This window comes from Rhinoraja longicauda, chromosome 18, assembly GCF_053455715.1.
Source record: "Rhinoraja longicauda isolate Sanriku21f chromosome 18, sRhiLon1.1, whole genome shotgun sequence".
NCBI lineage: Eukaryota > Metazoa > Chordata > Chondrichthyes > Rajiformes > Arhynchobatidae > Rhinoraja > Rhinoraja longicauda.
Window position 1 is genome coordinate 8486341 of NC_135970.1, and position 27362 is coordinate 8513702.

The following is a 27362-nucleotide window of genomic DNA, read 5'->3' on the forward strand; positions in this document are numbered from 1 at the left end:
CAAATTAACAAGCTCCTTGTTGTTTAATTCATAACTGTGGCCAATCAAATTAAAGGAGGTGAAGGCGGGGGAACTCCCCATGCAAGGCAAAGTCCTTAAGAGGCCTCTGAATTATTTAAATTACATCTGGCCCAATTTTCATCTGCTCACACAGAAAAGGGGATAATCCGAATTGTGCAACTCGCCCAGCTTGCCCAGTGTTACAGGAGGCTCAGTAACCATCGGCTAATCCATTGCCCGGATGCCATTGTGGAGACGCATCAGGACCTGCTTCAGGTATGCTCCACAACCCTTCAATTGCTCACTCCTTCTGCCGCACCTGTCCTGACCCGGTCTTCGTAGTTCATCTGTCAATATCCTGTTGTCTGTTCAACAGTTCAAGAAGCTTTCGAAATTTTGATTTCATAAAAGTTGACTCAGAAGTTGGTGGAGTAACGTCTAAGTACTTTGTCAGTCAGTGCGGCTAGAGATGATTCTGTGGAGCCCCTAGTGGGTCGCATCTCGGTTCCCGACCCGAACCTGCAAATGTTCCTTCAGGAGATGCGGTCCTTCGATTTTGCATGGGGAGGTTGTGGGTAGAGTTAGCTGTTTTCTCCCTGCTAATAGGGTGGGAGTTATCTCAGAGAGGTGTTACTGGGTTCGGACTGTGGGGGGGCTTGGGGGGGAGGGGGGGGGGAGGACTGTATGGGGTGGCAGGTGGCTTCACTTGAGAGACATTGCTTAAAAGGGCAAATCTGACATCCCTACCATTCTCAACTTTCGAGAATGTGAAATCGATCTAAGCCATGATTGCTGCTGCTAGATCTGCTGAGTATTCCAGCATTTTTGTTTTTTATTTACGTTTTTGACAAGCAGTGATTAAAGCAGTGCAAGGATATGTAATGTAAAGGATCTTCCTCCGGGCATTTGATACAATCCCTCGTAAGAGATAGTTGGCTCAAACTGAATGCCTGATTCTGAAGACACGTCAATGACTGATCAGGAAGTTGATTGTGCGACAAGAGACAAAGAGTAAAAGGGCAGGTGTCCAGATCTGAGGGATGCGACTGGTGGGCCTGGCAAGGATCTGTGTTAGACCACAATGTACAGAATGGCTTTGGTGATAAGGATAGAAAGACTTTTGTTTCCAGTCACACAGAAAGAATTCAATGTGCAGTGTGGAGGAGAGGATTTTCAATGGGGGTCAAAACTAGCAAATGGATTTGAATGTCAGCACACTTACGCTTTGACTTTTAAAAGACTGTGAAAGGTACTTTCTAAAGAGTGAAACATTGGTGATGGTGGGGCAACTGTGAGACTTCAGGAGTGGGTGCAGGTGAAGGGGAATGGGGAAGGTGGATCCATGACTATGAATCATTAATAAATCATGAAGTGTGCATGAAATCGTTGAAAGGGTCAGGGACAATAGACAATAGGTGCAGGAGTAGGCCATTCGGCCCTTCGAGCCAGCACCACCAGGGAATGGCAATCTTTTTCCAAGGCGTGTTTGAAGGGAGTGGAAACATTGCTACACTGACACGGAGTTTTGGATAGATCGCACCTGGAGTATCTGGTCTCCACATCTTCAGAGAGATAATTTGATTCCAGTTCAAGAGAGGGGTTGTTTATTATAATGCTGCCCAGACTTCAGAATATTATTATGGCGGGGTGGCGCAGCGGTAGAGTTGCTGCTTTACAGAGAAAGCAGCGCCGGAGACTCAGGTTCGATCCTGACTACGGGTGCTGTACTGTAAGGAGTTTGTACGTTCCCCCCGTGACCTGCGTGGGTTTTCTCCGAGATCTTCGGTTTCCTCCCACACTCCAAAGACGTACAGGTATGTAGGTTAATTTGACTGGGTAAATGTAAAAATTGTCCCTAGTGTGTGTAGGATAGTGTTAGTGTGCGGGGATCGCTGGGCGGCACGGACTTGGCGCTGTATCTGAAATATGAAAAAATAAAATTAAAAAAATATGAAATGACGGAATCCAGAGCTGCATTTGCTGAAACCGTGAAAGGTTTGATGCTTTTTCTATCACATAAAATGGGTGACAAATGGGGTGATCGGAATAATGATTTCTGCTGTTTGGTGATTTTAAACTAGAGGTGTAATGTAAAAAAAATCAGACTAGTTCTTTCTGGGATAAAGTTTGGTAATACAGTATTTCCAGATGCAGTGGAAGTGGTAATACAGTATTTCCAGATGCAGTGGAAGTTTTGAATTTGTTTCCAGAAGTGACAATTGACGCTTGGCAAATTGTTTAGTTTAAACTAAGATTGATACATTTCCGTGGTGAAATATATGAAGTAAAGGTGGCGACATGGAATAAGGTCAGAGGTCAGTTGTGATATGAGTGAAGTGTAGAACAGACTCAAGGGGGTGAATGGCCTCCTCAGTTCCCATTCCCCAAGGCCTTACTGCCAGCTGTGTGATCCGGATGAACAGTTGTCCCGAGCCAGCTGACTGCGGATTATATTGCCACAGTCCAACTCATTGCTAACTACTGGCCACACCTCACACGCCTGACCCCCTCTCTCGCCCCAATATCGCGTCAGTGTCATCTAGCAACAGTGCAATCAGAAACACTATGGCCGCCCAACGCCACCATGAGCTCCCGCTGCCGTCCCCCCCATAAGGTCGTCACCTAAAGGAGTAACGGCATCAGCTTCCCTGTGGTTTCACCCAGATCCATTGGTCGGTAGGGCAGGAACTTGGCGAGGGACGTGAGGCAGTCTGCTGAAGGGTACCACTGACACAGATATAGCTCCAAAGATGTGGCTTTGGTTTTCAATTCGCGGGTGTGCGTCCACTGTCTTGGTTGATTTAGTTCTCCAGTGATTGAATTTGAAAATAAATTTCAGGCCAGAAAGCAAGTCTCCAGTCTGGGTTCTTGGACTCCCTTTACATAGTGGGAAGGATGTCCTCTTGTTATCGAGGATGTGTTGACTTTTTGTGGTTTGGAGATCCTGTTTATCCAAATGCAAATACTGTTTTGCGGTCGTAACACATGAGGAGATAATAACTTTGCGATGACCGGTTCCCTCTCACAGTTGACGGAGGTGAAAGAGGGGAGGTGTCAACTGAACAGAAAAGGCCAGCATGTCGTGTGGTGAGGGAGAGGGTCTTGCATTCTATTCCCGGACTCACCTGCGGTCCTGTTTACTGCCCTGTCAATGATCTGGTAGCAAGAGTCGCTCAGGTCGTAGGGGTGAAGTTACTTCAGAGCATAAGCCAGACACAGAAAGACCATGCGATGTTTACCCACTGTCCTCAATCACATACTCAACAGTCTGAAGAAGGATCTCGACCCGAAACGTCACCCATTCCTTCTCTCCCGAGATGCTGCCTGACCTGCTGAGTTACTCCAGCATTTTGTGAATAAATACCTTTGATTTGTACCAGCATCTGCAGTTATTTTCTTATACATACTCAACAGCATTCTTTTCCCCATCTTCGTTCTCAGCCCAGCTAGGAAATCCATTCAAGAGCCAAGAGTGTTTTATTGTCATACAGTACGTCCCAAAATGAAATTCTTACCAGCTCTGTACGCAATATCATAAATGAGAAAACAAGTTCAGCGTATATATATATATAGTTGTATATATAGCTGTATATATATATACGCACAAACATACACACACGTACATATACATCAAAACAAACAAACAATAGTGCAAAAATACAAAACCAATGCCCCCAAGTCCATGTAGTTCAGAGCTTGTTTTGAGGTTGTAGTGTTTAATAGCCTGATGGCTGTGGGGAAGAAGCTGTTCCTGAACCTGGGCGATACACCTATCAGCCTCCTGAACCTGGGCGATACACCTATCAGCCTCCTGAACCTGGGCGATACACCTATCAGCCTCCTGAACCTGGGCGATACACCTATCAGCCTCCTGAACCTGGGCGATACACCTATCAGCCTCCTGAACCTGGGCGATACACCTATCAGCCTCCTGAACCTGGGCGATACACCTATCAGCCTCCTGAACCTGGGCGATACACCTATCAGCCTCCTGAACCTGGGCGATACACCTATCAGCCTCCTGAACCTGGGCGATACACCTATCAGCCTCCTGAACCTGGGCGATACACCTATCAGCCTCCTGAACCTGGGCGATACACCTATCAGCCTCCTGAACCTGGGCGATACACCTATCAGCCTCCTGAACCTGGGCGATACACCTATCAGCCTCCTATATCTTTTCCCGATGGCAGGAGTGAAATGAGAGTGTGACCAGGGTGGTGCGGGCAGGCACGCTGGAGGATTTCCGGGACCGCTGGGCACCGCGAGGGATTGGATGTATCCTAGACGGGGATTGTAATATAATTGCATAATAGTCTCATTTGGTATATTTGTTTGTATAGTATTCTGGTGGTGGGTTATGTTTTGTCTTTATTGTATTGTAAATATTGTTTTAAAATAATTGAGTATAATTTTTGATTTAAAAAAAAAGGGCAGTGTGGGTCTCCGATGATGCTGGCTGTCTATTTAAGGCAGCAACTCTTGTAAATCCCTTCGATGGTGGGGAGGTCAGTACCCGTGATGGACTGGGCACTATTTTGCCGTCTTCTTCACTCCTGGGCATTGAAGTTGCCAAACCAGGCAGTAATCCAACCAGTCAATAAGCTCTTTACTGTACACCTGGGGAAGTATATCTGTAGAAGGATACCTTCAGTTGTATTTCTTCAAGGCCTCCTGATTTGAACGGTATTCTGCTCCCAAAACTCTCCTTACCACCATCTCTCAAGTGGCAATTATAGATAAGTTAGTTTCAAATACCTCTCCAAATTAGAAGCTCATGGGTTCAACTCATTCTCTTGCTCAATGTGGGTGAGTTGTTGAATCTGGGGGAATTTAATGAGTGCAAAATAAGATTAGATTAGTGTAGGATTAGTGTAAATGCGAAGTTGGTGGTTGGCACGGACCTGTTGGGCCGAAGGGCCTGTTTCAATCTGTATCTTTCTATCTCTCGTGGCTGAACTTCACTGGCCATTGTTTGAGGAGGAGGGTTAACCTGTCTCTTGTTGCTTGTTCAGGACAATGGAAGCTCTCATTCGGTACCAAGAAGACCAAGGCATTTCCTCACTCTTGAGGTCAATAATAAAAGGCTGATCACTTGACGATGCATCCCATTGCTAATGCGGTTCATGTGTCCTCAACCTGAATGCAACATTTCCTACACTGCAGTTGTAGCTTTCCTTCAAAAGGGGCAAGGGGGAAGAAGACAGGGGTTTGATAGTTACCTAAAATTGGAGAATTCAATCTTCATACCGTTGGGTTGGGTTGGGTTGTAAACTACCTTATTTTCTTATAGAATATAAGGTGTTGTTCTTCCAGTTTGCATGTGGCCTCACTCTGGCAATGGAGGAGGCCAAAGATGGGAAGGTCAATGTGGGAATGGGAAGGAGTGTTACCATGGTTACCAACCAGGAGATCCTACAGCCCTTGGTGCGAGAGGCGAGGGAAGGCTGAGAAGGAAATGTAATTAATGCCGGCAAGTGGGGTCAGTATAGGTGAGAATGATGTCTGTATAGGTACAGACACAAAGGACAGAAGAGCCTGCTTTTATGCTGTACAACTCCACGACTCAAGAGTCAGAGAGTGATGCAGCAAGGAAACAGGCCTTTCAGCCCATTGAATCTGTGCTGGCCATTGTTTTTTCAAATCCTACATTAATCCCACTTTTAATCTCCCCTCAACTCCAATTTGCAACAGCCAATTAACCTACCAACCACAACAGCCTGTGGGGTGTGGGTGGGACCAGAGTCCCTGGAGGAAACTCACATGATCGCAGGGGGAGAAACGTGCAAACTGCACGCAGACGCGGAACCTGAGGTCAGGATTGAACCCAGATCACTGCACACACGAGGCTGTAACTTTACCACTGCACAAGCCCTCTCACACAATCACTCCTGCAATGCACCCTCAGCTACTCCACACCATGTTAGGCACTTTGTTTAAGCACCAATACGCCCAAAGTAGGCAGTTCAGAGACAAGTGAACAGACTGAGATAATACTTACTGAACTTCCGAAAAATGTGAAGTGATTTTATTGAAACCTGCAATATTATGAGGTAGAAACAAGGAACTGCAGATGCTGGTTTACAACAAAAAAAAAGAAACAAAGCGCTGGAGTAACACAGCAGATCAGGCAACATTTCTGGAGAACATGGATGGGTGACATTTCGGGTCGGGACCACTTCTGATTGTGGGGTGAGGGTGGGGGTGGGGGAAGAAAGCTGGAGGAAAGGAGGGGGCAGGACAAAGCCCAGCAGGTAATAAGTTGAAACAGGTGAGGGGGCCGATAGGCAGATGGTTGGACAAAGGCCAGAGGTGAAAAGACAGGAGGTGTGAGACAAAAGGATTGAAGAGTTGCAAATTGTGAAGCTAGAAGAAGGAATGGAGGTGGAGGGGGAGGGGGGGGGGGGTGTGGAGGGGAGAAATAGGTACGAGTCCAGGTGGGACACACAGGGAAGGGGGTTGGAAGGGGAGGTGTGCGAAATAAAGGAGGAGGGGGTTGTTGTGTTTACTTAACATTGGAGAATTAAATATTCATACCATTGGGTTGTAAGCTACCTGAGATTACAGAGGTGCTGTTCCTTCAGTTTTCATGTGGTCTCACTCTGGGAATGGAGGAGGCCCAGGGCACAAAGATCAGTTTGGGAATGGGAAGAGGAGTTAAAATGGTTAGCAACAGTGAGATCAAAGTAGGCCTTGGTGGGCCGAGCGCGTGTTTGGTGAAACGGTTGCCGATGTACAGAGGCATTGGCAGAGTATGGACTGAGGATATCGCCCCTAGTTAAGGGTACGTAATACTAGAAGGAGATAGTTTGGGAATATGGACTCCCCAGTTAAGGCAGGAATGAGATGGAATGACTTTACTCAGAGTATTGTGCATCATTTAATTGTGTGCCACAATATAGTCATTGAATATATTCAAAGTGGTGACAGATATATAAACAACAAGGGGGTCAAGGGGCACTGGGAGGGTGTGGGAAAGCGGTCCATCCATGGAGAGGCTAAATGGACTTGATCTTGCTGTTTCTAACATCACCGTTTAATCTGTGATAACCAGGCCGCCCCCAGCTTAACACAATGGTCGAGAGGAATGACACATCCACACCACACATAAGTCCACACCGCAGTCTGCAAATCCGAATCTTCACCCACCCTTGCCATAACGCCACAATCCAAAGACCTACTGCAGTGCCTTGCTGTGTCTCATCGATCCACAGACCCTCCCACACAACATTGAATCCCAGCCTCAAATGCATCTGCTGTGTGATGTAAGCTGGTACTGTTATATATTCCACACGCAATGTGGGGATATGAAATATTAGATGAATGCCTTATTGTCTCCAACCACTCCCTCTGGAAGTGTAAGGCATTGCTCAACAAGTTCCTTAACATCTCATTACTCAATGAAACAGGAACTAAATCACCATGTGCAAATAATGCAAGTCAAATATTTTTGCCACGTAGCATTCTGAAATGTAATTGCTGAGAGATGGGTTGTGTGCAAACTTTCCTCAGGCACAGGTCTGTGTGAAACATAAACATCCTATTTCCATCCTACCATAGTGTGGAATGGCCAAGATATGGCTTAACTTGGTATAACGTGACAGCAGTGACAATGGTAATAGTGAGATAGTGGAATCAGATACAATTGCTACATTTAAGAGGCTTTTAGACAGGAACATAAATAGGCACGGTATAGAAGGAGCAAGGAACTGCAGATGCTGGATTGCACAAAAGGATACAAAGTGCTGGAGTAACTCGATGGGTCTGGCAGCATCTTTGGAAAACATGCGTGTGAAAGAACTGCAGATGCTGGTTTAAATCAAAGATAGACGCAAAATGCTGGAGTAACTCAGCGCGACAGGCAGCATCTCTGGAGAGAAGGAATGGGAGACGTTTCGGGTCGAGATCCAGAACATTTTCACCTGAGATGCTGCCTGACCCGCTGACTTACTCCAGCACTTTTTGTCTTTTAAGGTATAGATGGATATGGTCCTAGTGAGGGCAAAGGGAAGTAGTGCAGATGGGCTAAAAAGTCAGCATGGCAGTGATGGGCCGAAGGACACATTTCACTGCTGAACGATTCCATGACTCTATGACATTAAATAACTGGTCAAGCATGTATGATTAAAAATAACAAACAGTGTGTCAGATTTAGCAACGTGTAAACCGCCACATCAGCATTCAGGTGAATCCTGACATTCATTGTCGTTTTGCTAGTCATGGTGAATTGAATTCTGTAATCCATTGCCAAAATTTAGCTGGCAAATTAGCCAAAACAACAAAGACAAAGAATGTTGTAAATACTCTGCAGGTTAGGCAGCATCTGTGGAGAGAGAAACAATTCAGTGAACTTATTGTGTTCGAACAATCACTCTGGGTCTGGAGCCATAGATGCAATTAATCTTTGTCTAATTGAATGGGCAGGGGAGACAAATCTCGCAGGAATAAAAATACATTGTTTTATATATCTTTTTAGATATGACAATAATTGACAGATTCTTGACAGCCCATTAAATGTAGCTATCACTAATCTTTGGTGAGACCGAGCGCTCAGGGAGTTACTGGGGATTTCCCAATGTTCTGCCTGAGATTGAATCAGAGGGCACTTGAGTAGAGTCAGAGTCATAAAGAGAGTCACAGAAGCTGTCTCTTTGGCTCACTAAGTCCACACCAGCCGCCAACCACCCATTTACACTAATCTCACATTAATCCCATTTAATATTCTCTGCACATTTTCTTCAACTACCTCCATGCAATTTACAGTGAGCAATTAACCGACCAACTCCCACGTTAACCTACCAATTCCCACTGGATGCGGGAGGAAACCGGAGCACCCAGAGGAATCCCACAACATTGCAGGGAGAACGTGCAGACTCCCCACAGAGAGCGCCGGAGATCAGGATTGAGCTTGGGCATTTGTCTCCGTGAGGAAGTGGTTCCACTCGCCGCCCCACCATGTTTTAACGGTGACAAATATGTTGAATCTAAAACGCGCAGCAGCTCCAATGACTGATGCATTCATTTGTTGTTCTCACTGATCTCATCAGTGGAATCTCATCAAACTGGAAAGTGTGCAGAGAAGATACACAAGGATGTTGCCAGGACTTGGGGGCCTGAGCTACAGAGAGAGAGAGAGGTTAAGCAGGTTAGGACTCTTCTTTGGAGCGCAGGAGAATGAGCAGTGATCTTAAAGAGGTGTAAAAAATCATGAGGAATAGATCCAGTATGCACAGTGTCTTGCCCAGAGTAGGGGAATCAAAAACCAGGGGCCATAGGTTTAAGGTAATGGGGAAAGATTTAATAGGAACCTGATCGGTAACTTTTTCAGATAGAGGCTGGTGGGTGTATTTAACGAGCTGCTGGAGGAGGAGGTAGTTGACACAGGTAGTAGTATCACAATGTTTAAGAACCATTCGGATAGGTACATGGATAGGACAGGTTTAGAGGGATATGGGCCAAATGCAGGCAGGTGAGACTAGTGTAGATGGGAGATGTTAGTCGGTGTTGGGCAAGTTGGGCCGAAGGACCTGTTTCCACACTGTATGACTATGACTCTATGACTCTCGGAGTGTGTCATGTCCTGGAACATCAATGGATCTCAATGGAGTGGACTGGATTCTCTGCTAACTTTCTTCATTGTCTCACCCCTCTCCACATCACCTTATATACCCCTGCGCATTTGGCCAATTGTCCCTGAATGCCTCAGTCTGCGTTGTCTGAATTTCGAGCAGATACATGCCGTGGAGCCAATCATTTCCTGTATAATTACTGTGGTTAACTTGCTGGGTGACATGAGCTATGTAGGTGCCTGTTGAGTAACATTGCAGCAACTGTTCTAATAGCGAGTGGCCTTCATTTACACAGCTGCACGTTATGATTAAAAAAACGATCACTGCTCATAAGTATAAATAAAAGGCAGCGTTTCTATGATGTTGAATAGAATTGGTTTCAAAATTGGTCCTTGCTCATTACAATGGTTCTCACATACTTCGATGGAAGTGGACAGCCAATGCTACTGGTCGAGATCCTTCATCTTGAGTCCAGAGACAGGGACTTTAGCAAAGCCTTCGACAAGGCCCTGCATGATAGGCATGCTTGGAAGGTTAGACCACATGGAATCCAAGACAAGCTAGACAGTTGGATTCAGAATTTGCCTGCAGGGAGATGTCAAAGGATAGTTGTGGGGGGGTCTGTTTTTCTCATTGGAGGTCTGTGGCCAGTGGAGTGCTGTAGGGGTTGGGCTGGGCTCACCGCTGTTTGTTATATACATTAATGATCTGCCTGACAATGCTGGGCCCACAGCCCCCACCAGGCAGAGTCCCACAGCACCGCTGGGTCCTACTGCCCACCCTCTACTACAGGTAACCACAGCAAGTTCTCCACTGGACCTCCCCCTTCCCCCTCTAGCCAGGCGACTCTAACTACTCCCCACATTGGTCCTCATGCCCCCCTCTGCTCTGTTAACCCACCACCCCCTCACCATACATCCCCTCCACCTCCACCTGCCCCCCTGCCTTCATCCGACCCCAACCCCCACAATTGCCGAGTGTTCACCATCCCCCCTGACCTCCCCGTTTCAGACACCGAACGGTCTGTCCTCAGCAGAGGCCTTACCTTTGTTCCCCTCCGCCCCCACATCAACGAGTTCCGGGTCCGCCATGACGTGGAGCTCTTCTTCTGCCGCCTCCGCCTCCGAGCCTTTTTCCATGGGAAGGAGTCCTCACCCCCCACTGATGACCCCTTCTCCTGTCTCCAATGGACCCCCTCCTCTTGGACCCTCCCTGTTGGCCAACTACCCTCACTAGAACCTTTCATCTCCATTAGCAACATGCCTGACAATGTAGTTGACATGGTTAGTACATTTTCAGATGACACCAAAATTGGCAGTATAGTGAAGAGTGAGGGAGGAATCAAAGTTTATCACAAGATCTAGTCCCTTTGGGAAGGTAGACCAAAAAAATGGCAAATGGAATTTAATTCTGACCAGTGTGAGGTGTTGCACTTTGGTATATCAAACTTGGGCAGAATTTACACAGTAAATAGTCGAGCCCTGGAGAATGTTGAAGAACAGAGGGGTCTGGGAATACATGCGTACAGTTCCCTTAGAGTGGTGGGTCAGATGAAGAGTGTGATGAAGAAGGTGTTTGGCAGCAAAGATAGGCACAAAATACTGGCGTTTCTCAGCAAGTCAGGCAGCATTTGCAGAGAGGGAAGCACCTGGAACACCTGATGCAACTGGTACAAGTCGTTGGTGAGACCACACTTGGAGTACTGTGTGCAGTCCCGATCACCCAGCTACAGGTAGGATGCCGTCAAGCTACGAAAAGAGTGCAGAAGAGATTCACCAGGATGATGCCTGGGCTTGTGGGCTTGAGTTATTGGCTGGACTAGATGTTTTCTTTGAAGCGCAGTAGGCTGAGGGATAATCCTATTGAGGTGTATAAGATCAAGAGGGGTATGGATAAAATGAACACTCACTATTTTTTTCCCAGAGGTCTAAAACTAGAGGGTCTAGACTTAAAGTGAGAGGGGAGAGATTTAAAAGAGACCTCAGGTGTTGCTTTTTCACCCAGAAGATAGTCCACATCTGGAATGAGCTGGTAGAGGAAGCTACAGCAGCAGATGCAAAAATGACTTTTAAAAGATATTTTGACAGATGTATGGTATAGTCAGGGTTTAGACAGTTGTAGGCCGAATGCAGGCAAATGGGATTAGCCCAATATGCCAACTTGCTTCTCATGGACAAACTGGGCCAAAGGTTTGTTTCTATGCCATACAACTCTATGACTGCATGGATCCTGCCTTGAATTGTCAACTGCTGATTTCCCTCCACAGATGCTGCCTGACCTGCTGAGTTCCACCAGAATTTTCATTTTTTGCTCGTGATTCCAATACCTGCAGTCTTTAGAATTTCCGTTCTTATGTACTCTCTGACTATGTGTCTATTTCCTGGTGGAACCTTCATCGGAATTGGATAAAGTTCAAGATCAAACAAACTTTCACTGTAGAGAACCAAGAATAAAACTGAAGGCTAAAATGAAAAAAAAAGTGTTGGTTCTGGAAACCTGATATGGGAGCAGAAAATGCTGGGAATACTCAGTAAATCAGGCAGCAACTGGAGAGAGAGGAGCGGTCGGAACTCTTATTCCTCTCTCCAGAGATGCTGCTTGACCTACTGAGTTACTCCAGCATTTTGTGAAATAAATACCTTTGATTTGTATCAGCATCTGCAGTTATTTTCTTACACTGCCTGCCCTACTGAGTGTTTCTAGCATTTTCTGCTTTTATTTAAGATATGTAAAAAATTCTCTGAAAGAGCAAAAAGGTTGAATTATAATAGAAAGATACAAGGTCGGAGGACTGGTATTGGGATAAAGAAAGAATGATCACTGGGTCTAATAGGAATGGCAGAACTCACAGTTGAAATTATGAAACTAGTAGAGGTGGCGATCTGTTTCTAGTGTATAAGTTGTTGTAACTCTCTCCACTTTCCAACATAGTAACATCCAGCATCTTTACAGGGACACCATTGAGAGGAACTTGTCGCAAAGCTGACTCTCTCCATGTGATTCCAGATCATGATTGTGCAAGACAGAAGCATCATGAATGGTCAGTTCAGAAACCACCATATACCACAGCAACTATCGCCAACTTGGAGCAATCTCGACCTCGAAAGCAATGGTAGGGTTTTCTAATGACACTAAATAAACAAAACAATCCAGGTTTTGAATATGAATATGACAGAAATGTAGTACTGGGTTATGAACGCCTGGCTTATGGGCACCTTACATATGAGCAAGCCGCCATATATTATTAAATGCTATGTTTATTCCTCTGCTTGGCAGAACTGGTTTGCTCTTTCCCTCCATGTTCAGTAATTGTTCTTTCCTATCACTCTCACATACCTTAATGCCATTTAATGCCATTTAATGCAATACTATGGGGATATGGATACAGTATCTAATATTTTTTGTTTTACTTTCTCACTTATGAACATACTCAACTTTAGGACACCTGTAAAAACAGAACCCTGGGGGCCAATTGTATTTGAAAGCAAATTGAAATCTCATTTTGTATCTCTTCTGGCTTGTATTTCTCATAACTTCAATAGAAATAAAAATTGGAAGAGATGTGAAAGGACTTGCTGGTTTGTTATTTATCGATTTCGCCAGCGGGTCAAGTTCTGACTCGAAGGAGAGCTGGCAACACGAAACAGTCATTAAGTCTCTTCCCCCATCCGCCAAAGCACACATCCAGTTCTCATTCAGCCCACCTATGCTGCCTGCCTCCAATTTACTTGTAATCTTTGTGCAATCAGCACATCATTCGAACCAATGCAAGGGGTAAGGCTGTTGTGTTATCAGCTGCACCCTTTCAGCTTTGATCAATGAACACAATAAAAATGGGATCAAAAGCACTAACCAGCTGAATGTACACACACATGTATTTTGAAAATTGAATGGCAATGATGCTGTAAATAAGAACAGCTAGTAGCTCAGCACATCCATCAGGTTATCATTACTAATAAGCAAAGGGAACAACTCACTAAGCTACTTTAGTTCAGTTTAGTTTAGAGAAAGAGCAGGGAAACAGGCCCTTCGGTCCACCGAGTCCACACGACCATCGATCACCCATTCGCACTAGTTCTCTGTCATCCCACTTTCTCATCCACTCCCTACATATTGATGGTGGCGCAGAGGTAGAGTTGCTGCCTTCCAGCACCAGAGACCCGGGTTCGATCCTGACTATGGGTGCTGTCTGGGTGCAGACGATACAAGGCCTTCTATGCCCGCACCTCCAGACTCAGGAACAGCTTCATCCCCAGGGCCATAGCTGCTATGAACCGGTCCTGCTGAGCCGGATGGCCACAACTTTACCCTGTCCAAAACTGTTACAACTGTTTCGTTTCGTTGGGTTGCTGCTGTCTAAATTACCTAAATTATTGCATCATATGGGAGGCGCATTCCCAATCTCGTTGTACCCCTGGGTACAATGACAATAAAGATATATTGTATTGTATTGTATTGTCTGTACGGAGTTTGTACGTTCTCCCCATGTGTGGGTTTTCTCCGGGTGCTCCGGTTTCCTCTCATACTTCAAAGATGTACAGGTTTGTCGGCTAATTGGCTTGGTAATATTGTAAATTGGCCGTAATGTGTGTAGGATAGTGTCAGTATGTGGGGATCGCTGGACGGCGCGGACCTTGGGCCGAAGGACTTGTTTCTGCTCAGTATCTAAAAAAATATTAGGGATCATTTTACAGAGACCAGTTAACTTATAAGCCTGCAGATCTTTGGTGTTTGGGAAGAAACTGGAGCACCCGGAGGAAAGCCACGTGGTCACAGAGAGAACGTGCGTACTCCGCACAGAGAGCACCTGAGGTCAGGATCGGACCCGTGTCTCTGTGAGGCAGCATCTTCACCAGCTGTGCTGCTCTGCCACTCGATGAGTTATGCAACATAACTGAGTTACATTGAAAGGACTGCGAGAAGCAGCATCAAGCACGCCTAACAACAGAGTTCTGCAGCAAATCAATTACCTTCCAAAGATACCAGTCAGGAGTGTGATGGATGAATACAGCTGACTCCAACTATATTTAACCAACACAAAACCATCTTCATCTATGTGGTGTTGGTATGTTCTTCCTGTGATCCTATGAGCTTCCCTCCAGGTGCTCCAGTTTTCTCCCACATCGCATAGGCTGGCCAAGTTAAATGGCCACTGTGTGCAGGTGGATGGTCAGGGTGGTATTGATCAGTATGAGCGAATAGATAAGGTTCAGGGAAGTAAGCGAGGGAATGAGATTAATGGATTGCTCTGAGAGTCAGCAGAGACTAAGGGCTCATTCACCTCCTTCTGTGTCACAAAGAAAGATGAAAAATCTATCAAATATGATAGAGGACAAAGCAGTCCACTTGGTGGTCACCCATTACACCACTCTGCATGTTCAGTTACTCCAACACCAGCTCACCGTGCCCGCAGTCTGACATCTACAATAGTTGATAGTGACTCTCAAACCCACAGCTTCAACCATCACGAAGAACAAGGACAGCAGGTGCATGGGAGCACCACCACCTGTAGGTTCCCCTCTGTTGCACACTGCCCTGATGTGAACATGTATCACTGGGCATTCATCATGACTGAGTCTAAAACCAGTAACTTCCTCTCCAGTAGCAACATGGGAACAACTTCACGAGAAGGACCGTAGTAATTCAAGATGGCCATTTACGATCACCTTCTCAAGGGCATCAAAGGACCTTGCCTGTGATATTGTCATTCCCATAAATGAATAAAAAGAAGTCCTGGCAAAGCATTTATGAAGGACTGCGTGCTTGTTAACCAGCCAAAGCCACGCTGGTAAGGGACAGAGCTAAGGGATTCCACAACCAACCCTGCCAAATCCAGTTGTGTTTAAAAGCATACAATTAAGCAGGAAGTGAAGATTTTGAGATTGTCGCCATCTCCCAAGCCAATGGCGTCCACCAGGTGATTAGCAAAGACAGCCCTGTTCTGTCAGCTGTGTCCCTCTCCTTTCCTTTCCTAGATCACCCCATCGGGGAAGTCAGTCTCCAGCCATTCCATGTGATAACAAGAATATGCCCTGAGCACTGGAGATGCAAATTCTATTCGACCGGACAAGATCCTTGCTGGAATCAAAAAGAAATTAACTCCAGACATCGGAAATAAACAGAAAACACTGGAAAAACTTAATCGGGTCAGGCAGATGTGGAGAGAAAAGCTGATTTCGTGTCTTGGGTCAATGGCGCCTTCATTAAAACCAGGAAAAATTGGAAATCAAATGTATTTGTTTAACTTGTAGAGAAGGGGAATGAGTGGAGAGGCCAAAGGGGACACTGAGATAGAGTGGGGAACATGGCAAATGGATGAAGCATGAGGAGATGATGCTGGCTGAGAGAGGGAGCAGAGGCTTGTTACTTAAGTGGAGTTGTGTAGAGGAGCATGACATGGGAGATGAATGAGAACAGAGAGAAACACTTGCTGAGAATGAGCGATACAAAATACTGCAGCTGCTGGAAACGAGGAAAAGCAGAGAATACTGGAAATACTCAGCAGATCAGGCAGCATCTGCCGCTCGAGGGAAACTCTCCATTGCCCCGATCTTACGAGTCAAGTTGATGAATAGTTGTTGTAGCTCCTCTCTAATTAAGGTGTGGTTCAATATGCAAGCCTTCCATGAGTAGACAGTATGCAGTGCAAGCTAAGTTGTTTGACATCAACAAAAAGGTGTGTGTGTGCGACAGAATCAGAATTCCTGAAGCAACAATCCCCATGTGCAGTAATATCCTGTTGCACAGCACACCAAGCATTGTGCTGTGTGATAGCAATTCTACGCCTTAATATTTCCAAGATGTGAAAATTAAAAGTTCTATATTTCTTGAGAAGATCTTGCCTCCTGCAATATACAGCAGGCTTGTATATCGTATATGGGTGTAGATTAGTGTAATGGTGTCACTCATGTTATGTGTCATGCTTTTGTAGTTATGCCCCTTTAGCTTTTTAGTGACCACTGCTTGTGAGATTGGGGTTAGTGTAAGTGGAACGTGCAGGCGTGAGGTCGTGCTTGCTATGTAGTTAATAAAGTCTTTGGATCATGATACAGGTGTAAGGCTTCTGTTATTATACGGTCAGCACAACATGGTGTCAGAAGTGGGATGCCTTTTGGTATATGTTCTGCCAGTGAAGTATTTCAACAAGCCATGGAGCAATTGTTTGCGGGCTACCCGTGCTCCATTGTAGTGGATGATATCCTCATTGCTGGAAGTGGAAGTGGGGCTGCTGAGGCCATCCATCTCAAGCTAAATCCTCTAAAATGCAAATTCAGAGTGAATGAGGTAAAATACTTAGGCCATATATTTACCAAAGACGGCCTCAAAAGTGATCCAGCGACAGCTAGCGCTATCAACGAGCTTCCAGCACCCACAGACGTGCTCAGTTTGTAGAGATTCTTTGGCATGGCCAACTATTTGAGCAAATTCATTCAGGACTTCAGTGAAATTTCAGCCCCATTACGCCAGCTTACACACAAAGACTCTGCTTGGACTTGGCACGAGCAATAACAGACTGCATTTGACACTCTTAAATGGCGGATGTCTAATGCTCCGACTCTGGCTTACTTTGACCCTAAACTACCAATTACTCTTACTTGTGATGCCTCACAACACGGGCTGGGCGCTGCATGCCTTCAGTACGATGGCAATGGCAATAAGCCTGTTGCCTATGCTTCGCGCACCATGACTGCAACAGAACAACGATATGCCCATATTGAAAAAGAACTGTTAGCGGTTGTTTTTGCCTGCAAGAAATTCAACGATTTTGTCTTTGGCCACACTGTCACAATTGAAACTGACCACCAACCTCTGATGAGCATTGTCAACAAACCTATTCACACCTCTCCAGCGCGTCTACAACGGATGTTACTGCAACTTCAGAAATATGACATCGTGCTGGTCCACAAACGCGATAAGGACATGCACCTGGCCGATACTCTTTTACGTGCACCCCGGAAGAGCTGCGAGGGTCCGCCCTCGCCGGATGACGTCTTTGTTGTGATGTGTGTGTCTTTTATCCCTTTGTCCTGCATGGAGGACCTGGTTGCCCACACTGCTGTTGACAGTCCCCCACGGTCGCTAACCTCCGTCATTAAGCGCGGCTGGCCAGACAAGCACTATAACATTCCGCTGCCAGTCCGGCCCTTCTTTGCTGTCCGAGATGAGCTGGTGCTGCAAGATGGCATTATTTTAAAAGGACACAAGGCCGTGGTTCCTGCCTCGCTGTACCACCGGTATTTTAACGCTGTCCATGCGGGACACCTGGGTGCTGAAACCACTGTTTCACGGGCGAGAAGCATGTTTTACTGGTCTGACATGGCCGAATACATCACCGAGAATGTGGCAGTGTGCAACAGTTTGGTACCTCACCAACAAAAGCCACCGCTTCTTTCACATCCGGTACCTGAGCTCCCGTAGTCTACAGTCACAACTGACATATTTGAGTGGTATGGCGAGCAATACCTGGTGCTCGTGGATTCTTATTCAGGATGGCTCGACATTGATTTTCTCAGCAGCCCCACTTCCAGCGGAGTGATTTCGAAGTTATCTCGCCACTTTTCAGTCCACGGATCCCGGGTCAAACTGTTAACTGACAACGGCAGTCAATTCACCAGCCAACAATTCAGGGAGTTCGCTAGACACTGGAATTTTCACCACATCACCAGCAGCCCGGAATATCCACAGTCTAACGGGCTGGCTGAACGGGCTATCAAAAGTGCTAAACAGCTCATGGAACGTTCGTACAGAGCAAAATCGGACATATTCCTGGATCTGCTTAACTTACGCAACATCTCCTGTGACCCCATCTTGGGTTCACCCGCTCAACGTTTATTGTCAAGGCAAACCCCTGCCACAGTGCCTGTAGCCAATCAGGCTTTAGTCCCACAAGTGTTTCCACTTCAATCCAGGTTGAATCCAGTTTCCACTTCAATCCTGGAGGTTCAATCCAGGTTGCACAGAAGCGCGACATTCAGAAACGATGGTTTGACAAGACAAGTAGGCCACTGCCACCGCTGACCAAAGGGCAGGTGGTCCGCTTACAGACTGACAGAGGCCATGACCTTATCGGAGTAATCTCTGGAATTGCTTCGGAGCCACTCTCATATATCGTTAGTGCCGATGGCGGTACCTACCGATGTAACAGGTGGCACATCCTGCCTGTGAACGAGCCAGTTCCTCCTCCGTATTGTCCAGATCGTACAAGTCCGCTTTCGTTTGTGCCTAGTGGCACTCGCATGCTTTTGCCAGCACAACATCCCATGTCTGCAACAGCCCCTTTGCCTGTAACAGCTCCACTGCCTGTTCCATCTTCCCCTCCATATTCATCGCCTGTTCCACAGTTTGCTGCTTCATCTCCAGGAATGTTGATTCAGTCTCCCTCGCCTGTGGAATCACCTGCTCTCTCCCCGGATAAGAAGAATGGAGATGGTCTCTATCGTACACGTGCTGGTCGTGTTTGCAGATCAGTTGTGAAGTATCCGGACTATGTTTAACTTTCCACCAGTTTGTCACCAATTGTTATACATGACGTCCTTAGTTTATGGATCTGTATCGTTGTTGATTCTTTAAGAGGGGGGGATGTAGATTAGCGTAATGGTGTCACTCATGTTATGTGTCATGCTTTTGTAGTTACGCCCCTTTAGCTTTTGAGTGACCACTGCTTGTGAGATTGGGGTTAGTGTAAGTGGAACGTGCAGGCGTGAGGTCGTACTTGCTATGTAGTTAATAAAGTCTTTGGATCATTATCCAGGTGTAAGGCTTCTGTTATTATACGGTCAGCACAACAATGGGTGACCCGAAACGTCACCCATTCCTTCTCTCCAGAGATGCTGCCTGTCCCGCTGAGTTACTCCAGCTTTTTGTGTCCACCCTGTGAGAATGGACTGGATGGACGGAAGGGCCAAGGCTCTGATGGACTGGGCTGTGTTCACCACTCTGCAGGTTCAGGCGATTGAGAGCAGAGCAGTTGCCATAGCAGGCTGAGATGCGTCCCGTGACAATGCTTTCTGCAGCGCATCTGAAAAAGTTTCACAGAATCCTCCTTGAATTGGCAAATCTTCTCAGACTCCTAAAAAACTAAACTTGTTGATGTGCTTTCTTGATCACCGCAGGGGTGTGAAGGGACCAGGTGAGGTTACTGGTGATGTGAAAGTCCAGGAACCTGAAGCTGTTGACCATCTCTGCAGCAGCCCATTGATGAGGACAGGGTTGTGTTCACCCCTTCACTTCCTTAGGTCAACAACTATGTTTTTGTTTTTTTTAAGGACTAGCTTGTTGCCCTCATACCATAACACAAGGGTCTTGATCTCTTTCCTGCAATTTGTCTCATGGTTTTTTAGATCCAGCTGACTCCAGTGTTATATTTGGTGAACTTAAAAGATCGCGTCAGCATTGTACTTGGCCACACCGTCATGGGTGTGCAGGGAGTGGACCAAAGAACTGAGCACTCAACCCTGGGGAGGGCGGGCATCAGTGTTGAAAGTCACGACGGAGTCAATGTTACAACCAATTCTAACTGCCTGAGGTCTGCTGGTCAGGAAGTCTAGAAGCCAGTTGCAGATGAAGGCTCCAATGCCGAGGTCCAGAATTTTAGGGATTAGATTATGCTGCTTTATGGTGTTGAAGGCTGAGCTGTGATCAATGAATGGCATCCTGACGTAGGTGTCCTTATTGCCAAGAAGATCCAGGACTGCATGTCATGCAAGGTAGACGGTGTCTTCTGTAGACCTATTTGTCCTATGCACAAATTTGCAGGGTTTCCAGATTGACCAGAAGACTGGGACCAATGCAGGCCATTACCAGTCTTTCAAAGCTTCTCATTATAGTCCACCTTAGAGCTACTGCGTGGTATTGCTTAAGACTTGGGGACTGAAATGATGGAGTTTTCCTTGAAACAGATGGGGAATGTAGACTGATTGAAGCCGGAGATTAAATATGTTAGCAAAGACTGTGGCCAGTTGATTGACGCATTATTTCAGAACTTGTCCAGGGACTCCATCGGGACAATTGCTTTCCAAGAGTTTACTCTCATGGAAGGAGATCTGCCAGCAAGATGTGAGGAACAGATCCTGCAGGGGATGGGGGCCGTATTTAGGTGGACTTTTTCGCTTGTTCAAAATAGGCAGAAAAGACGTTGAACTTATCCAGTAGAGATGCTGCCTTGCCAGAGATTTCCCCTGGTTTCAGCGCGTAGCCTGTGATGGTATTCAGACCCTGCCACTGTCCCCTTAGCATCCCATTGATGGAATTGGTCTTCCATCTTGTTTCGGAAGACTAATAGCAAATTTCCAGCAAATACTGGAAACCTGAATGAAAGGCAGAACAAGGTGGAGATACTCAGCAGGTCAGGCAGCATCTGTGGAGAGAGAAATTGAGTTCATGTTACAGGTCAAAGACTTTTGTCAGAACTGCAAAAAGTTAAAGCAGAAAAACAAAACAAAAATTAGTTCTCATCTCGTACTCCCCCTGATGGCTCACAGGAATGTTGTGAAGTTCCATCATTAATTCCAGGAGCCTCTAGGAATGTCCTGGAAGTTTGATAAGCCCATTCCCTTCAGATTGCCTCTGCCTGGTGGAAATCTGATCTATCAAGAAACCCATAGAACCGGGAGGCAGCAGACAATATCCATGTCATTCCCTCAGTAACCAGAGAGGAGAGGAAGGAGCTAAAGAGGCCTGTGATGAATAGACAATAGACAATAGACAATAGGTGCATGAGGAGGCCATTCGGCCTTTCGAGCCAGCACCGCCATTCAATGTGATCATGGCTGATCATTCTCAATCAGTAACCCATTCCTGCCTTCTCCCCATACCCCCTGACTCCGCTATCCTTAAGAGCTCTATCTAGCTCTCTCTTGAATGCATTCAGAGAATTGGCCTCCACTGCCTTCTGAGGCAGAGAATTCCACAGAATCACAACTCTGACTGAAAAAGGTTTTCCTCATCTCCGTTCTAAATGGCCTACCCCTTATTCTTAAACTGTGGCCCCTTGTTCTGGACTCCCCCAACATTGGGAACATGTTTCCTGCCTCTAACGTGTCCAACCCCTTAATAATCTTATACGTTTCGATAAGATCCCCTCTCATCCTTCTAAATTCCAGTGTATACAAGCCTAGTCGCTCCAGTCTTTCAACATATGACAGTCCCGCAATTCCTGGAATTAACCTAATAAACCTACGCTGCACACCCTCAGTAACAAGAATATCCTTCCTCAAATTTGGAGACCAAAACTGCACACAGTACTCCAGGTGCAGTTTCACTAGGGCCCTGTACAACTGCAGGTCTCACTAGGGCCCTGTACAACTGCAGAAGGACCTCCTCTGCTCAAGTGGGAGCAGATTAAATAAACAGAGGGATAATTTTTTTATCCATCCGCAGGATGTGGGCTTCATACAGTCGGTAGATAATTGCCCATCCCAGGTTGCCCCTGAGCAGATGGTGGTGAGCTGCCTGCTTGAACTGCTACAGTCCTTGAGGTGTGGGTATACCCACAGTGCTGTTAGGCAGGGCGGTCTAGGATTTTGACCCAGTGACGGGGGATGAACGCCAATCCATTTTCAAATCCGGATGGTGTGTGTGGCTTGGAAAGCAACTTCCAGGCGGTGGTAGTCCAATGCTTTTGCTGCCCTTGCTCTTCTAGCTCGTCAAGGTCATGGGCTGGGACAGTGCTATCTAAGGAGTTTTAGATTTTAAGGTAATGGCTGAGGGATAACCATTGGCAAGGAAACCAGGTGAGACTTTTCCGTTCTCTACTGGAAGAGGGGAATGGGATTTTTAAAACCCATCTCAGAGGGCAGGTGGGTCCTTGGTTTAATATCTCTTCCAGATGATAGCACCTCAAGTCAAGTCAAGTCATCAGGGGATATGGGGAGAAGGCAGGAACGGGGTACTGAATGGGAATGATCAGCCATGATCACATTGAATGGCAGTGCTGCCTCAAAGGGCCGAATGGCCTACTCCTGCACCTATTGTCTATTGTCTATTGTCAAGTCAAGTCATGTCTATTGTCAGATGCACAAGTACAGTGAGGCACAGGTACAATGACAATCTTGCTTGACTCAGACTGCAGATAAAACATCAATTATGCATAAATTGCCCATACGTAAATTCTGCAAGACAGTGAAAAGGAAAATACTGTGCACCAAAACAAGACATTAGCACAAAACACAATTAGAGCACAAGTCCATGGTAGTGCAAGAGGTGGCCCATTACTGAGGCAGGGTTAAGGTTGTGCAGATCGATTCAAGAACCTGAAGGGTTTGTAGGAAAGTAGCTGTTCCTGAACCTGGTATGTAGGACTTCAGGTTCTGCACCTCCTGCCCGATGGTAGAAGCAAAAAAAGGCCATAGCACGAATGGTGAGAGTCTTTGAAAATAGATGCTGCCTTTTTGAGACAGTACCTCTTGTAGATGGTTTTGATAGTGGGGACGACTGTGCCTGGGATGGACCAGGCTTAGTCTAGTACCAGGCCGCACCAGGCCACACCAGGCCGTACCAGGCCGTACCAGGCCGTACCAGGCCGTACCAGGCCACAATGCAACCAGTCAGGATACTCTCTACAGTGCGCTTGTAGAAATTCTTTGGTGAATTTGGTGACATGTTGAATTTCTTAAAAATTCTAAGAAAATCGAGGCACCTTTTGGTGGGACAGTGCTTCACAGCGTGTCAGTCTATGCGTTTGTCTCCAAAGCTGTGGAGTGTGACTTGAACAAAGTCCCACCGAAGAGAAGCCACATACAACACCACATCAGGAAGCTAGTGACTCTGGTGCTATAAAAGCAGAAGATGCTGGAAGATCTCAGTAGGTCAGGGAGCATGTGTGGAAAGAGAAGCAATTAACACGTCGGGTCAAAATTCGTCATCAGAACTGAGAAAGCAAGTTAGTCTAAAGGAATAGAGAACGTAAAACATAGAACGATCCAGCCCTTCAGCAGGCCCCTTGGCCCACAATGTCTGCGTTCAGTTTCGTTTATTGTCATGTGTAACGAGGTACAGTGAGAAGTTTCACGTTCAGTGAAAAGCTTAACATAATGCCAAGATAAACTAATCTCATTTGCTTACATGTGATCCGTTTCCCTCAATTGTCTTTATATCCATGTGCCGATTGAAAAGTTTCTTAAACACCACAATCCTATCTGCCTCCACTCTATCTCTGGCAGCACATTCCAGGTACCCACCAACATCTGTGTAAAAAAGGTTGTCCTGAACGGCTCCTTTAAACTTTGCCCCACTCACCTTAACGCTATGCCCTCTAGTCTTTGATATTTCCACCCTGCGAGAAAAGTTCTGATTGTCCACCCTGACTATGACTCGCATAACTTTATGTACTTCTAATGGGTCTCTCCTCAACCTCCCATGTTCCAGACAAAACAGTACAAGTCTGCCCAACCTCGAAATGTAGCTGAAACCCACTAATCCCGACAACATTCTAGTAAACCTCTTCTATACCGTCCCTAAAGCCTCCACATCCTTCCTGTAACAGTGAAGATATGGGAGGACAACGAGAATGTCAGTAACGGAATGAAATGATGTATAGACATTGAATGGACACTGAATTCCTTTGTGTAACGTCTTCCTAGTTTTGTGAAGTCCAGTTGTTGTTGGATGGCCAACTAGGGTCAGCCGAGGAGGCCAGAAAATACAACTGAAGGGAAAAGAAGAGGGGAAGGAATGGTAGCATGAAAACTGCTCTGAACTAAACCGAAAGAAAGCCCTGAAGTCTGAAGAAGGGTCTCGACCCAAAACGTCACCTATTCCTTTTCTCCAGAGATGCTGCCTGTCCTGCTGAGTTACTCCAGCACTTTGTGTCTATCTTTGGTGTAAACCAGCATCTGCAGTTCCTTCCGACACAGAAAGCAAAGAGCAAGTTATCTGACATTGGAAACTTCAACAGGCTGCAGTGTGCCCAGAGAGGAGATGAGATTTTGTTTTCTCAGGTTTGCATTGTAACAGTGCAGAAGGTCACAAACAGAGTGGGGCATGATGGTGAATTAATATTGCAGGCAATGGGAAGCTTAGTGTCGCTCCTGGGGCAGAGGGCAGGTGCTCCGTGTGGTCTGCAAGTTGACATAACACTCCCATTCCTTTTGTATCTCCCAGCTCCAGGTGGGTATTGTGGAGGCTCGTGGCTGCAGGCACCTCCCCATCTATGGACCAAGTACCACGTGTGGGAATGGCTCCAGCACACGTTGGACGCCAACCAGCTGGACGCCAACTTCATTCGCTTTCACGACTTTGATGTGACCGGGGAGCAGCTGTGCGCCATGTCCTTTGAGATCTTCAGCCGTGCGACTGGCCCTCTGGGCCCACTTCTCTTCAGCAGCCTGGAGAGCCTAAAGTGGAGCAGCAAGTTCCTCCCACCAATGGGGCAGCCACTAATGGCAGAGCAGAGAGGCAAGTATCACGCTCTGAGCTCACTCGGAAACGCGGGGTCAGTTGTGCGAAGAATACAGCCACTCAGCTTCACAATCTGTACCTCACCACCAACTATATCTGAGATGATATAGGTTTAAAGAGAGGCAACACTATACCAGATTGCCATAAAGTGGATCAGCTCAGGTAGGCAACTTGGACGGCATGGAAACAATGGACCGAATGGTCTGTTTATAAACTGTATAACTCTATGGTTCTATGGCCTAACAATATCTTTATCATGTTGTGCCATAGAATGCTACTGACCTGGGATTAGGGTGGTGATTCTGGCCTTTATTGTACTGTTTATCTGTACATTTTGTATAATTACTTGTCCCCCAAACACTTTGCACCACAAGCTGCCTTACTCTTTAACCTGGTGCAGTAATTAGTATGTGGCAGGAATGAAAAGGTTCAGAGTTTGATTAGGTGACTTTTGGCACCTCCACTAAGGATTTTCTCAGCCCTCTTGGCAAGTAACATTATACATTAGGTCTGGAGACAGGAAGCTTTTGCCTACAGCTTCAGGAGCCCCAACAACACCACCCACGTGACAAACTCTACTAAATTACGGAAACAGGTATTGAGCAGATAATGCATCATGCGTCCTAATATTCTTACGTAAGGTGCTTAAAACTGCTCGCATGCTAATATATTTACGTAAGCTGCTTAAAATGACTGGTGGTTATGTTTCTAAACATCATTCCCACTGCCCCAACTCCACCCATTCTCCAACTTGCCACTGTCCAGACAATTACAATGTTTTGCCTCCAAATAGGTCCACTTTCCGAGAATATGCTGGGTAAAGGTGCTGGGATAGGTGGCTGAGGATGGGTGACGTTTTGGGTCAGGACCCTTTTTCATGAAGAAGTCCTGACCTGAAACGTCACCCATCATTATTCTCCAGGGAAGCTTCATGATCCGCTGAGTTATTCCAGCCTTGTGTCTGTCTTTGGTATGAACCAGCATGTGTAGTTCTTTGTTTCTACATTTGCCTGGCCTACCTCCATGCTGTACAGCTATGGCTCGATGACTCCATCAGTGGGGAATGCAGTGGAAAGTTCTCTTGGAGAACTAGTGTTGAAATTGCCTCGTGGGTGACTAATGGGCAGGCCACAACAACTCTCACCAACAGTTAAGATCATGGCAGTGGAACATAAAATCCAGTCAGTCTAATTCAATTGTACTCAAGCTTTAGTTTAGCGGCAGGCGCTAAATCTCTCCAGGAGACTTCATTTTATCTATGTGGGATAACATTAGTAGTCAGATTTTTTTATCAGGGTAGTTTGAACACCTTCAGATGGGACTGTATGGGTTTTCTCTGGGTGCTCCAGTTTCCTCCTGCACTCCCAGTACCTGGTTCAGGAGAAATGTGTATGGGAAGGAACTGCAGATGCTGGTTTACATCGAAGATAGACACAAAATGCTGGAGTAACTCAGCGGGACAGGTAACATTTCTGGACAGAAGGAATTGGTGACGTTTTGGGTTGGGAAGTTCTGCTATTTCTGAAGAAGAGTCTCGACCCGAAACGTCACCCATTCCTTCTATCCGGAGATGCTGCCTGTCCCGCTGAGTTACTCCAGCGTTGTGTCTGTCTCAGGAGAAATGTGTGGCTGTGGGGGATCTTGCTGAAACCAACTGAACTCATCAAAAATTTAAATCACAACACAGGCTAAATCATCTTTTGAGTAGACATCAAGGAAACTTGAAGATGACAGTATTTGTCACGATCCTCCAGGAATAATGAAGTTAATTTTGTGCCTTTACATTCAGGTTCTTTTATCACTGACATGGTATTCCCAGTGAATGACACCGTTAAATCGTTTGGTAAGTACCTGTCCATTCATTGAATTCACTTAGTGTTATGGAGTCTTATTACATTTATTAAATTAGAAAAAATTAACATCCTTATTAAAATACAAAGAATATATCAATCAATACACAGGTGTCACCTGATTCCGCACTCAGCTACAAATCTACACAGCACAATGTTGCCACTGCATGGAACAAACCTCTCAATCCGCACACAACTGCATGGAAACAGACTCTGAATTTGAACATTTTTTTAACTAGCACTCACCAATCTCCCAATCCACCTCCTTGCACTTTTTATTTGCACTTTCTCTGTAACCTTAACAATATATCCTACACTGTTTCCTTCCTCTTTTTGCACTACTCGTTCAAGAGTCAAGAGTGTCTCATTTCACTGCTACCATCAGAAAGGAGGTGCAGGAGCCTGAAAACCATCACGACTGGGTTAAAGACAAAAGCTTCTTCCTAGCAACCAGCAGGCTCTTGAACACTACATAGAAACATAGAAAATAGGTGCAGGAGGAGGCCATTTGGCCCTTTGAGCCAGCACCGCCATTCATTGTGATCAT

The 27362-nt window shown here is 46.0% G+C and overlaps 1 protein-coding gene across 1 annotated transcript in view; it reads left to right on the forward strand.

The window, feature by feature from the left end:
• The first annotated feature begins 234 nt into the window (after nucleotides 1-234).
• The window catches only part of LOC144602060 (ETS homologous factor-like), a 45353-nt gene continuing 18225 nt past the window's right edge, over nucleotides 235-27362 (forward strand). The window contains exons 1-4 of the mRNA XM_078414744.1: nucleotides 235-276; nucleotides 12576-12681; nucleotides 24669-24962; nucleotides 26755-26808. Of these exons, the coding sequence (XP_078270870.1) occupies nucleotides 12579-12681; nucleotides 24669-24962; nucleotides 26755-26808 (451 nt within the window). The 5' untranslated portion in view covers nucleotides 235-276; nucleotides 12576-12578. The remainder of the gene's footprint in view (nucleotides 277-12575; nucleotides 12682-24668; nucleotides 24963-26754; nucleotides 26809-27362) is intronic.